A 12,337-nucleotide genomic window follows, 5' to 3' on the forward strand; every position below is an offset into this window, starting at 1 on the left:
TGGCTGCAGAGCGGCTGCCACCACGTTTCCATCCTTCGTTCCCTTTTTTCATGGGTTTTTTCCCCAAAGTGGGAGGAGGGGTGAACCCCGATGTCTCTGACACCCCCCCCCCCCCAAAAAAAAAATGGAAATAGGCTGAGGTGCGTTTTGGGGGAGTGTGAGCTGGGGGGGGGGCTGCAATGCCACCCACGTCGGTGGTGGCCCCGGTGGGGATGGGGACACGCGGTGGTGACGGGGTGTCCCCGGCCCAAAGTCCTCCCAGGTTGGGGGTCACGGGCCCCCCACCCCGGGGACACCCCTGTCCCTTGCAGGCAGGAGGCAGGCAGGGACAGCTGCCAGCACGGTTTTGGGGACCCCTCCGACTGCTCGGCAGCAGTGTGGGGAGCTCCGGGGGTGGCGGGGGGGGTGATGGGGGGCCACGGCCGAGGTTGGGGGTCCCCTCACACCCCCCCCAGGCTCTGGACCGAGCGGCGGGGCGATGCCACGGCCTGGCCAGACCCCCGCCGAAGCTCTGGCCACCAGCACCCGCCCCCAGGCAGCCTGGGGGGGGACACGGCGGGGACACACGGGTGTCCCCACGCCGTGGGGGGAGTCACGGTCCCGGGCGGTGAGGCCTCCCCCCCCCCCGAGGGATGGGCAGGGGGCCCGGCGGGCCCGGGACAGGCAGGGACCAGGCAGAACCTGTCCTGCCAGCTCCCGAGCGGGGCTGGGCTGGGGGGCTCGGGGGGGGGGGGGTGCGCCCACCCTGCTCTGCAGGGCCGGATCCTGCCCACCCGGGGGGCCCCGGCCATCTCCAGGACCTCCCCGGGGCCCCCGGTGGCTCGCAGCGTCCCTGCTCCGGTGGCCCTGGCTGGCCCTGGCCCCAGGCAGGCAGCACTGGGGGGGCTTTGGGCAGGGGGTGGTGGGGATTGCTGGGCCCCCCCACAGTGCCTGAGGGGTCCCCGAGGTCCCGTGTGGCTCCCGCCAGCCCTGTGCCCCCCTGTGACACCCTGCCAGCCCCCGTGGCCCCTGCCAGCCTCCAGTCCCCCCATCAGCCCCCCCAAAAGCCCCCCAACTAGCCCCCTGTGCCCCCCTGCCAGCCCCCAGCCCCCCCTGTGCCCCCCTGCCAGCCCCACGACTCCTGTCACCCCCAAAGCCCTGAGCCCTGTGGCAGCCCCAAGGCTGCTGTGAGCCCCACGGCCCCCGCCAGCCCCCAAAGCCTCTTGTGCCCCCCCCAGCCCCCCGGCCCTGCCCCCCCGAGCACCCCCAAACCGCGGGGGGGGGGGGGCAGCGCCCCGGGATGCTGGGGGGGGGGAGCGGGGGCTGCCGGGCCCTGCTGGGGACAGGGCTGGGCTGGGGAGGGACCAGGTGGGGGACAGCAGGATGGGACAGGGATAGCACAGGCCAGGATGGGCCAGGCTGGGAACAGGGCAGGACAGGCTGGGATAGAGTGGGATGGGATGGGATGGGATGGGATGGGATGGGATGGGAACAGGGTAGGATAAGGTGGGATAGGATGGGATGGAATAGGATGGATACAGGGCAGGATAGGATGAGGATAGGACACGATGGGATGGGACAGGATCAGATGAGGATGGACAGGATGGAATGGGATGGCATGGGGAAAAGATGGGATGGGACAGGATAGGATGGGATGGAGAGAGGTCAGGATAGGATGGCATAGGATAGGACATGGTGGGATAGGATGGGATGGGATAGGGCAGGATGAGATGGGACAGGATGGTGGTAAGGCAGGATGGGAACAGGACAGGATGGGATGGGACAGGGTCAGATGAGGTTGGACATGATGGAACAGGATGGGAATGAGATGGAATGGGGACAGGACAGTATGGGATTGGAACAAGACGGGTCAGGATAGGATGGGATGGGATAGGATGGGGTAAGATGTGATGGGGACAAGACAGGTCAGGATGAGATGGGATGGGATAGAGCTAGGGCAGGATGGGATGAGGACGGGATGTGATGGGGATAGGACGGGGACAAGACAGGTTAGTATAGGATGGGATGGGATAGGATAGGATCAGATGGCATGGGGACAGGGCTGGATGGGATAGGATGGGATTGGAACAAGCCAGGTCAGGATAGGATAGGATGGGATGGGATAGGGTAGGGTAGGGTAGGGTTGGATGGGGACAGGGCTGGATGGGATGTGGTCGGGACAGGATGGGATGTGGTCGGGACAGGATGGGATAGGATGGGGACAGGTCAGGATGGGATAGCACGGGGACAAGACAGGTTAGGATAGGATGGGATGGGATGGGATGGGGCAGGATGGGATCAGGACGGGACGGGGACAGGACAGGTCAGGACGGGGCAGGATGGGACGAGGTAGGACGGGACAGGAGAACCCCCCCCCCCCCGCACCCCCGCGTGGGGGGTGGTGCCGGGGCCCGCTCCCTCAGCCAGCCCCCCCGGCCCCCCTCCCCGCGCCGTCCTTTGTTTACATGGGCCGGTGGCTGGCGGAGGCGGCGCCGCCGGGGGCGGGCGGGGGGAGGCGGCGGGCGGGCGGGCGGGCGGGAGCCGCCGCGCTCGCACCAGCTGTTTCCCGCCTTGAGCCGCAGGCAGAGGCCGCCGGAGCCGGAGCCGGAGCCGGAGCCGGGCCCGGGCGTTCCTCCCCACGCCGCCCCGGCATGGAGTACTTCATGGTGCCGGCCCAGAAGGTGCCGTCCCTGCAGCACTTCAGGAAATCCGAGAAGGAGGTCATCGGCGGGCTCTGCAGGTGAGGGCGCGGGGGAGACGGGGGGGGGATCCCCGGCTTTGGGGGAAGAAAAAATAAAAAAAAAAAAATTTGCATTTTTAGGGGGATTTTTTAGGGGGTGAATTGGGGGCGGTGGGGGGGGGGGGAAGCGCAGCGCGGCCGCCGCAGCCCCACCGCCCGCACGTGGTCCCGGCCGCGCACATGGGGCCGGGCGGCCACGCGTGGCCGGGAGGGGGGAGGCGCCGCCCGCCCGCTCATCCCCCCCCTCCTCCTCCTTCCCCCGTGGGGAGTGTGGGTGGGTTTTTGGAGGAGGGGGGTGTTTAAAGGAGTAGGGGGGGGGGGGGTCCGGCGGGGTGTGCGGGGGGGGAGGGAGGCGGTGTGTGTGTTTACTGCCGGGCCTGGCCGTGACTCTGCAGCCCTCCCGGAGGAGGCGGGTCGTGGCCGGGGCTGCCGGGACATGTAGTGCGGGGAGGCGGCGGCACAAAGCCCGGGGACACGGAGGGGGAGCTCCGGCGGATCGCGGGGACCCCCATCCCCCGGCCGGGCATGGGGCTGGAGCCACGGGGCTGCTCCGAGCCGGCGGGGCCTGGCGGGGAGGCGGCGGGCGGGCGGGCCCCCGCCACGCGTGGGGGGCGGCCCAGGCCCCTCGGGGCCACGCGGGGCGGCCCTCGGTGCTCCGGGACCCGTGGGGCGGCACAGGATCCTGCCCCCCCCCCCCCGTTACTCCGGGCCCTGCCCTGCCGTGGGGCGGGCCTGAGCGGCCGGGCCTTTTCGCGCGTGGGGGGCGGCCCGGGCCCCTCGGGGCGCCGTGGGGCAGCCCGGGCCCGTGGGGTCTCTGTGGGGCAGCCCGGGCCCCTCGGGGCCTTGCCCCGCTGTGGGGCAGCCCTCAGCAGCCAGGCCCCACTACACGTGTGGGGCGGCCCCGGCCCCTCCAGGCCCAGCCCCGCTGTGGGGCCGCCCTGCCTGAGCCCCCACGCTGCCCCCCCGGGGACAGCCCTGCCCCACGCGGGTCCCCGTGGCCCTGCCCCACGTCCCCGCTGCCCCACAGGCTCACCTGCGGGGGGGGGTGCTGCATCCCGGTGATGCTTGGGGGGTGCCCACCACACCTGCGGCCCCCGGGGGGTCTGGCCGTGGGGCAGGGACCCAGTGCAGTGGGGTGGCTTCACCGGGGTCCCCCACCTTGGTGGCTGCGGGTGGCTGTGGCCCTGGGTGGGCCTGTGGCCCTGGGTGGGAGGGCAACCACCTGGGGCAGGGAAATGCGGCCATCCTGCCCAGGGCTGGGGGGCTGCGCGGCCCCACACCCACCCCAGGCGTGGGGCAGAGCTCTGGGGGAACCTCGCCGCCTTTCCACCGCCCCGAGCTGGGGGACGCCCTGCCTGTGAGCTCAGGGGTGCGCTGCCCAGGAGCCCGGGGTGCTGGGGGACACCCTGCCTGCGAGCTCGGGGACGCCCTGCCTGCAAGCTTAATGAATTTGGGGATGCCCTGCCTGCAAGCTTGGGGATACCCTGCCTTCGAGCTCAGGGACACCCTGCCTGTGACCTCAAGAAGCTTGGGGTACCCTGCCTGCAAGTTTGGGGACACCCTGCCTGCACGGCCGTGCCTTCCCTGCTCACCAGCACAAACCAGAGCACTAGTTGTGGGCAGCACTGGACACGAGTGGGCAGAGCAGGCGTCTGGCATGGGGGCCACCAAACGCCCAGCCTGCTCGCCAGGCAGCGGCAGCAGCGGCTCCGCCACCCCCGGGGGTTTGTTTCCCTCGAGGTCTGGGTGAGTGTGACATCCCTGCCGCGCTGCTGGGGTGCGATGGACCGAATTCTGCTCGCCCGACCCAAAGCCCACGGCACGGGTTGGGGGCCAGGGGCATTCCAGGGGCTTCTCTCCTGTGCCAGGGCTCCAGTGGGTGCCACCTGCTCCCCCTGCCTCTGTCCTGCCCCATCCCTGGCAGTGCCGGCTGCCAGGCCGGCTTCTGAATCCATGGGTTTTTTCCCCCTTTCCGTATTTCGCTGTCACTTCTCAGGTCTCTTCCCAGGAAGAGCAGCTGGGGCAGGTCGCAGGAGGTCTGCCGGCGAGGAAGCAGGCTCTTCCTCCTTCCCCGGTATTTAAGAAACCGCTTCCGCGCTGCCCGGTCCTGGGCCTCTCCAGCCCATTCCCTTTGCGCAGCCACGGCTGGCGGTCTGACATCCCGGAGCAGCACTCTGGCCACTTCCCCGGCCCCGCCAGGCATCGCTGTGCCGGGGGGAGACACCCTGCCCGTACGAAGGGATGGTGTCCCCGAGACCTGCCGGGGTCTGGCGTGTTTTGGGGATGGGTTTGGGGCTCGTTACCGGCGGGAGCAGGGAGGTGGGTGATGGCCACTGCCGGATGGAAGCCCTGTGCCGCCATCCCGCCGCAGGCAGCTCTTGTTCCACGTGGCAGATGGCCCCGAGTGGGGCAGACCCCCGGGCACCCATCCCAGCTCCGCACCCCCCAGGACACCCATTGGGAGCTGCATGGGAGGGATCCAGTGCAGCGGGTGCTCGGCACCCAGTGCCAGCCTGCACTGGGACACTGCCTTGGCAGCTGGGACAAATGTCTTCCCCGTCCCCCCCCAGGCTGCGCTGCAATCCTTCCCCGTTCCCTTGGGATACACTGCGATCCTTCCCCATCCCTCCAGGATGTGCTGGGATCCTTCCCCATCCCCGTGTATCTCGGAGGAGTCGCGGTGCATTCCCTGGTCTGGATGGGTGGCCTGGGAGCCTCCAGGCGCTGCTGGGGCACACGGTGGTGCTGCGAGGAGGATTGGCTCTGCCGCTTAGACCCCTGGGCTCCCAAACCTCCGTGGTCCCTCCGTGGCCTTTCCGGCATGGCAGGGAAGGCAGGACGCTGGGCTTTGCTTTCCAGGCTGGCGTCGGCGAGGTGCTGGGTGGGACGGTCCCGTCTCCCCGTCCTGGAGCCACCGGGCACCTGGGCGGGAGGCTGAAGCCGTCTTATCTCGCCTCGTGCTGGCAGCCCGGCCCTCGTGTTTAGTCTTCGGTTCCTTGCGGCATCCCCGGCGCCCTGACTTGCAGCCGGTGGGTGCTGGGTGCTTGCGTGCACCCTGGAGAGAGCAGAGGGGAGGCGAAATGGCCGGCAGCGTGGCAGGGGCTGCCAGTCCTGTTGGATTGGTGTAACGGCCAGCTATTGCCCTGGCGCTCGGCTTATTAATTGCCGGTGTTGGCTGCTGCCCGGCGGGCTCGCTGTCCCCACGATCCGCTGTCCCCACGGTCCAAAACACTTGCCGGGATTCAGTCCCCCTGCTCCTCGGGCTGCCTCGGGGAAGAAGCGGGATGTGGGTGAAGAAGCTGGACCCCCACGGCGGTGGGGTTTGCTTGGGTCCTGGTGCCCCGGACCCACGGGTGTTGGCGGTGGCTGGCTGGAGCCCTCTCCATCACCATCCCCGCTTGCTGCCAGCGGCATTGCCGGCTCGGGGAGGCATTTCCCGGCCCATCTGTGGGGTGAGGGCGCAGGGGGCGAGGAGGCGGTGGCAGGAAGCAGGCGGGAGCTGCGGCTTGGGGTGGGACGGGGGCTTCTCTGCTGGGAGCTGTCATCTGGAAGCCATCAGCAGGGCGGGAGGGAGGGAGCTGCCTTCCCGGGGCCACACACGCCGGCCGGCCCCGCGGGGACCCAGCCGCCCGGCCCGCAGCCTCCCTCGCCTGCCCGGGGGTCCCCACCGTGCCCTCCCTCCCCTTGGCTCCCCTCGCCCAGGCTTGCTGTTGGCACTGGCGTTGGGCAGCCCGTGTCCGAGCCCGGCGGAGCCGGGGGGCTGTGGTGGGGCTGCTGTTCAGTCGATGCACCCCCCCCAGAGCTTTGGATACGAGGCTGGAGAAACCCACCCACCCGCTTTTGCGCTCACCAGCGCCGCAGCCATCGTCCCCACCGTGGTTCCCGTCCCTTTGGTGGTTCGGCATCATCATTGCAAAGCGAGGGGGGACGCAGCGGGGTGAGCCGGTGGCAGGGGTGCAGCCCCCTCCTCCCTAACCCCGTGCCTCTCTTGCAGCTTGGCTAACATCCCATTGACTCCGGAGACGCAGCGGGACCAGGAGCGGCGGATACGCAGGGAAATCGCCAACAGCAACGAGAGACGGCGGATGCAGAGCATCAATGCTGGCTTCCAGTCTCTGAAAACCCTCATCCCACACACGGATGGGGAGAAGCTCAGCAAGGTGAGCGGGACATCACCGGGGCCACGGCGATGCGGGGTGCAGACGCTGGTCCTGTACCTGGAGGTTTTCGGCGTCGCTTGTCGGGCAGGACAGGGCTGTGAGAGTAACTGGGGATGTTTGCATATGGTAATTCACCGATGGAGGTCTCTCCTGGGGACCGATCCATGGTGGGAATGGGTGTGCACGGCAAATCTGGTGTCCCAGAGCGGGCTGGGAGCAGGGTGGCTTGTGACAGGGTGATGAGGCGGCCCCGCTGTGGAGGGGAGTGGGGCAAGGAGGCGGCGCTCGGCAGCCGGTCGGGTCCCTGAGACGGGTGGACTGGAGGTTCACCGTGGTGGAAATCCCAGGGGAGACCCAAGGGGGAAGCAGACCCTGGATGGAGACGCTGGGGCCAGGCAAGGAGCGGTGCTGCTGCCTCCCGGGCAGGGACGGAGTTTGGCAGGAGGGGGGCTCAGCGGAGGGGGGGGATGCCGGAGCCTCTCCTGCCTCAGCGTGCCCCCCCCCGCCCCTGGCTCTCCCGCAGGCGGCCATCCTCCAGCAGACGGCCGAGTACATCTTCTCCCTGGAGCAGGAGAAGACTCGACTACTGCAGCAGAACACCCAGCTCAAGCGGTTCATCCAGGTAGTGCTGCCTGCGCACCCCAAGGACGGGACGGGAGGGGACAAGCCCGGCTGGCCGGGGAGGGGACGTCGTTGCTGTTCCTTGGGGTCAGGGCGAGACCCTCTGCCCTAATAAGCCGGGGAATGGAGATGTTTCACACTTTCCTGGCAGGGCAGGGGAGCCCTGTTCGCCCCCTCATCCCTTTCCTGGCAGGGGCGGAAGGGCTGGGGTCCCATTTTCCATTTGGGATATCGGGGTACATCCTGGTGGCAACTCCGGCCCTGGGGTGGCCCGGTTGAACCTCCCTGGGTGTCATGGTGAGAGAAGCGGGTTTGTGCAAGGACCAGGAGGGTGGGCGCACACAGGGTGTGGGAGCCCACCCGTCCCCAGGCTTCACCGCCGTATAGATGGAGACATGGACCCCGTGTGCTGCCCGTGTCCCCCAGGGAGCCCCTTCCCTGCAGGGAGCTGTCTTGGGGGGTGGCATCACCCAGACATGGTCCGGATGGGAGGGAGAGCATCAGGGCTGGTCCCCATCCCCTGACACCACGTCCCCGCGGCAGGAGTTCAGCGGTTCCTCCCCGAAACGGCGACGGGCGGAGGACAAAGACGAGGGCATTGGTTCGCCGGACATCTGGGAGGACGAGAAGGCCGAGGATCTGCGGCGGGAGATGATCGAGCTCCGGCAGCAGCTGGACAAGGAGCGCTCGGTTCGCATGATGCTGGAGGAGCAGGTGAGGCCACGCGGGGCCGGATCCGGCTGCGGCGCTGCCGCCTGCGCGGCACCGTGCCGGCTGTGCGCGGGGCGGGCTCGCCCTCTAGCGGGCTGTGCCACAGCTGTGCCGGAGCCCCCCCACCCCCAAGGACACCGGCGCTGCCATGGTGTAACGGGTCATCTGCTCTGGCCACCTCCGCTCCACGCTTGGCTTTGGGCTCCCCAGCTCTGCTGCGTCCACCCCACGGGGTCCCTGTCCCAGCGGGGATCTGGGGGTGCCGTGCCGGGAGCAGGGTGGGCTCCCCGCTGACGTTGGGGCTCTCTCGGCCGGCAGGTTCGCTCCCTGGAGGCCCACATGTACCCCGAGAAGCTGAAGGTGATCGCTCAGCAAGTGCAGCTCCAGCAGCAGCAGGAACAGGTGAGGTTGCTGCACCAGGAGAAGCTAGAGCGCGAGCAGCAGATCCGAACCCAGGTGAGTGCGCGGATGCTGCCCCAGCCCACCCTGGCCGTAGCCCACCCGTGGGGACACCCCGGGTGCCTCCCGCCCCCCGATCGGTGCAGCCGGGCCTGCAGGTGGTGAAATGCAGGGGACTTGGCACCGCCGGTCCCTTAGGGCTGGCTGGGATGGGCGGCGGTGTCCCAGCAAAGCTCTCCCCTCGGGGAATCGGGAAGGGGTCGGCACGCGGCCATCCCAGCGCTCGGGGGGGGGACGCACTCACGGGCACCCCGTGTTTCGGGGGGATATTGTCGCTCGGACCATGCCGCAGCGTGGAGGCCAACCCCGTCTCTGGGGGTTCCCCTCTCGCTGAGTGACTCCTGCTGAGTTTTGGGGACTCCCTGCCACCTGCCAGGCTGGAAAAGGGGAGCGGGTGAGCTGGCAGGCGGTGCCGGCGGGCAGCCGTGGCCAGACCGCGGGGACGGGAGCCTTCAGCCTTTTCCCCTGGATTTGTGAACGGTGGGGGGAGCCTTACGCCAGCCTGGTGCGGCGAGGAGGCGAGCGTGGTGCCGGCACCCGGTCCTTGCTCGGCCGCCGTCCTCGAGCTCAGCCCGGGGGCACGCCGGCCTGGGGGAGCTTCAAAGGGATGGAGGAAAACCAGCTTCCTCCCTCCTTTGGCTTCTGCGGAGCCGCATCCCTGCAGGATCCCCGCCGGCCGCCTTCTGGGGAAGTTCAGCCTATTTTTAGGTGAACTCTCCTTAGCCTCCTGCTAGGGCGGATCTTCCCATCCGCTGTTTGAACGGGGATCTCCGAGGGGTGCGGTGGGTTCCCAGCTGCGCACGTTGGGGTGATGGGAGGGCTGGCGCTTGCCTCTCCCAGTTTAAAAGCCCAAATCTTTTCCCCCTTTGGGATACAGGGAATCCTTCACGTTCCGCTCTGCCAAAGCTAAGGTGCCGGCAGCTTTTGGCTGGCATCCGCTCGCATCCGTCTGGGACACGTGAACTAGAGCAGCCGAGCTGCTGCTTCAGCTTTTATGGGCTCTCGGAGGAGTTGGGGCTCCGCAAACAAGCGTGATGCTCTCCCCATCGCCGCCGTGCCCAGGTCCCTGCTGACCGGGGTGGGTTTTTGCTTCTCTCCCCAGCTCCTGCCATCACATGCTCCCCCAGCGCCCACCCACCACCCCACCGTGATCGTTCCAGCGCCGCCTCCCTCCCATCACGTCACCGTGGTCACCATGGGCCCGTCCTCGGTCATCAACACAGTCTCCACGTCCCGGCAAAACCTGGACACCATTGTTCAGGTAAGGGGGGGAGACCGAGGAGGACAGCAGCAGCGGGGCGGGAGGAGGGGTTTGGGGGGGGGTCCCTAACTCCCCCGGATACATCGGAGGGGGGACACGACGTCCTGACGGCCGGCGGTTGCCCTCGGCAGGCGATCCAGCACATCGAGGGGACGCAGGAGAAGCAGCTGCAGGAAGAGGAGCAGAGACGCGCCGTCATCGTGACGCCGGCGCGCGCCTGCCCCGAGCCCTCCGCCTCCGACACCGCCTCCGACACCGAGGGCAACGACAGTGACTCCATGGACCAGAGCAAAGAAGAGCCCTCGGGGGACGGGGAACTGCCCTGACACCCCCCGGCCAGCAGCTGGGGAGGGGAGCCGGGGCGGTGGGGGGAAACGGCAGAGAAGATGCTGAAATTTTTAAAAAATACAACGCGATTTGGGTCTCTTTTATGACCTTTTTCCAATACTGTAAAGCAGAGCGCTAGAAGCAGGCAAAGGTCACCCTTCAGCTCCCGGGGGGGCGGCTCGGGGACGGCCGTAGCGGGACGTGGGGGGCTCGGGGCGCAGCGGGACAGCGGCAGGGGGACATGGGGAACGGGGTTGCAGCCCCCCACCCCGTTTTATCACACACACCCCCCCCCCCATTTTATTGCCCCCCCCATCCCCCTGACCTACGGGGAATCCTGCCAAGCCGGCAGCGGCTCCGGTGTTCCCGATGGCGTTCCTTTGGGATGGGGCCTTTGGTTGGGATCTTAATTTGTTTTTTCCTCCTCTTTAGTGGTTGGTTGTTGGTTTGTTTGGTTTGGTTTTTTTGTTGTTGTTTTTTTTTTTTTTAGTTAAATGTTCGGTTTTAAGCAGGGGGGAGATGCCAAGTGACACGGCAGCAAACGCGGGACGGACACCCCTCGGCTTCGGGGTACGACCAGCCCCACCACGGCTCCCGCATGCCGCGTGGGGCAGGGAAAACCCTTTTGGAGAGTAAAAAAAACCCCAGATTTTGCCATCGGAGCACAGGCAGAAGGGCCGGCACGCGCCACCCCCCGGCATTTCCAACTCCCACCTCCTCGGCACGGGGACGGCGCTTTGGGGGGCTGATTTTCCACCCCCGTCCCCATCCCCGTCCCCCCCCATCCCGCTCCCATCCCTCCTTTAAGCACTTAATCCGGTTCGCGGGGTCCGTCAGCTCCGAAGAGCTTTTCTGTTTCGTGATTGTGTCGCTTGGGGCTGTCGTGGCGGGTGGGTGGGGGGGGATGTCCCCACTTTGTGTATGTCCCCCCCGCTCGCCCCCGCTGCCCCCCCCCGCCCGGCTGTAGGGTTTTAGGCCAGTCGTGTGTAGAGCCTCGGTGGTATTTGGTAGGTTCCCCCCCAGCCGCAGCTGTTTCTCGGTTCCTTTCCCTTTTTTTTTTTTTTTTTTTGTATTTTTTTTACGATTTTCAGGTCTTTGTGTTGATTGAGAAGCTATTCTATTTTGTTAAGAAAGTGGAAAAAAAAAAAAGAGGCTCGTGCCTTTGTAAAGAAACAAAATAAAGTTTGTACTTGGTTTTTTAGAAGCTCGGTCCCGGTGTTAACGTTTGTGGGGGGGGACGAAGCCGGGGACGGATCCGGCCCCTGTGGGACACTGGTCCCTCTCGGGGGGGACCTGGGGTTTGTGGGGAGGGCAGGGGAGCGCTGCCTGCTTTGGGAATCGCAGGCAGGGAGCGGGCAGGAGGCAAAGGCAGAAAGATGCCGGCCCTGGCGAGGTTTCCTGCTGAGCGGCCGGGCTATATTTAAAAGCTCAGCCCTGCCAGAGCTGCTCACACGTGCCACGAGTGTGTCGGGGCTCAGCTCGCTGAGATGGGGGGGTGGCTCTGGGGCTGGTTTTAGTGAGACCACTCGGCTCGGGGGGGGCCGGGTTCAGGCTTGGTGTCCTCTCTGCCCTGGGGATGGCACCTGTGGTGCCACAGGAAGGGGGGTGTCCCCGTGGCTTGCGGGGGGGAACACCCATCTCTCTCCATGGCTTTTTGGGGGGGCACCCATCTTTTCTCATGGGGCACCCACTTCTCAGTGGGTCTCTCCCGCTCCCCCTCCACACTGTGGCCCCCCGCGCAGTGCCCAGCCGAGGGCTCCCCTGCCACCCCCAGCTCGGGGCGGGGGGCTCCCCCTGCTCCCACGCTTGCGGAGGGACCTGAGCTTGGGGGGGGCTGTTGTTTTCCTCCCAGTTTGGCCCCTTCCCAAGAAAAAGCTGGGTCATGGCCCCCCCAAAAGTGGTTCCTCCAGTGACGCAGCCCAGGGGCCACTCCGCCACGGCCAGGCTTTGGGGACAGCGCTGGGTGGCCGCCCCCTGTGAGTGAGGGTGGCAGGAGCTGGCGACCCTGCGCCTACGGGTGCCGCCATCCCCCGTGCCATGCTGGTGCGGTGCCAGTGACGATGGGGTCAGGGACACCCC

At 67.5% G+C, this 12,337-nt stretch overlaps 1 protein-coding gene across 3 annotated transcripts; it reads left to right on the forward strand.

Annotated features, from left to right (window-relative positions):
* Nucleotides 1-2,491: 2,491 nt before the first annotated feature.
* TFAP4 (transcription factor AP-4) lies at nt 2,492-11,462 on the forward strand. Of its 3 annotated transcripts, none has more exons than XM_075767636.1 (7): nt 2,492-2,719; nt 6,714-6,879; nt 7,403-7,504; nt 8,044-8,214; nt 8,530-8,667; nt 9,773-9,931; nt 10,063-11,462. In XM_075767636.1, exons 1-7 carry the CDS (start codon nt 2,631-2,633, stop codon nt 10,255-10,257), a joined length of 1,020 nt encoding a protein of 339 aa, XP_075623751.1. In that variant the 5' UTR covers nt 2,492-2,630; the 3' UTR covers nt 10,258-11,462. The 3 variants fall into 3 exon arrangements, with proteins under 3 accessions (XP_075623751.1, XP_075623753.1, XP_075623752.1); XM_075767638.1 differs by having other exon boundaries at nt 2,500-2,719; nt 8,530-8,613; nt 10,063-10,406; XM_075767637.1 differs by having other exon boundaries at nt 2,504-2,719; nt 7,403-7,501.
* Nucleotides 11,463-12,337: the final 875 nt, after the last annotated feature.

Source organism: Balearica regulorum, chromosome 15 (assembly GCF_011004875.1).
Source record: "Balearica regulorum gibbericeps isolate bBalReg1 chromosome 15, bBalReg1.pri, whole genome shotgun sequence".
Classification (NCBI taxonomy): domain Eukaryota; kingdom Metazoa; phylum Chordata; class Aves; order Gruiformes; family Gruidae; genus Balearica; species Balearica regulorum.

Excerpts from the sequence above, each read along its gene's own strand:
- TFAP4 (XM_075767636.1), top strand. The coding sequence starts at position 2,631 with ATGGAGTACTTCATGGTGCCGGCCCAGAAGGTGCCGTCCCTGCAGCAC. Across the intron at positions 6,880-7,402 it reads ATGGGGAGAAGCTCAGCAAG|GCGGCCATCCTCCAGCAGAC; the intron begins GTGAGCGGGACA and ends GCTCTCCCGCAG. Across the intron at positions 8,668-9,772 it reads AGCAGCAGATCCGAACCCAG|CTCCTGCCATCACATGCTCC; the intron begins GTGAGTGCGCGG and ends TTCTCTCCCCAG.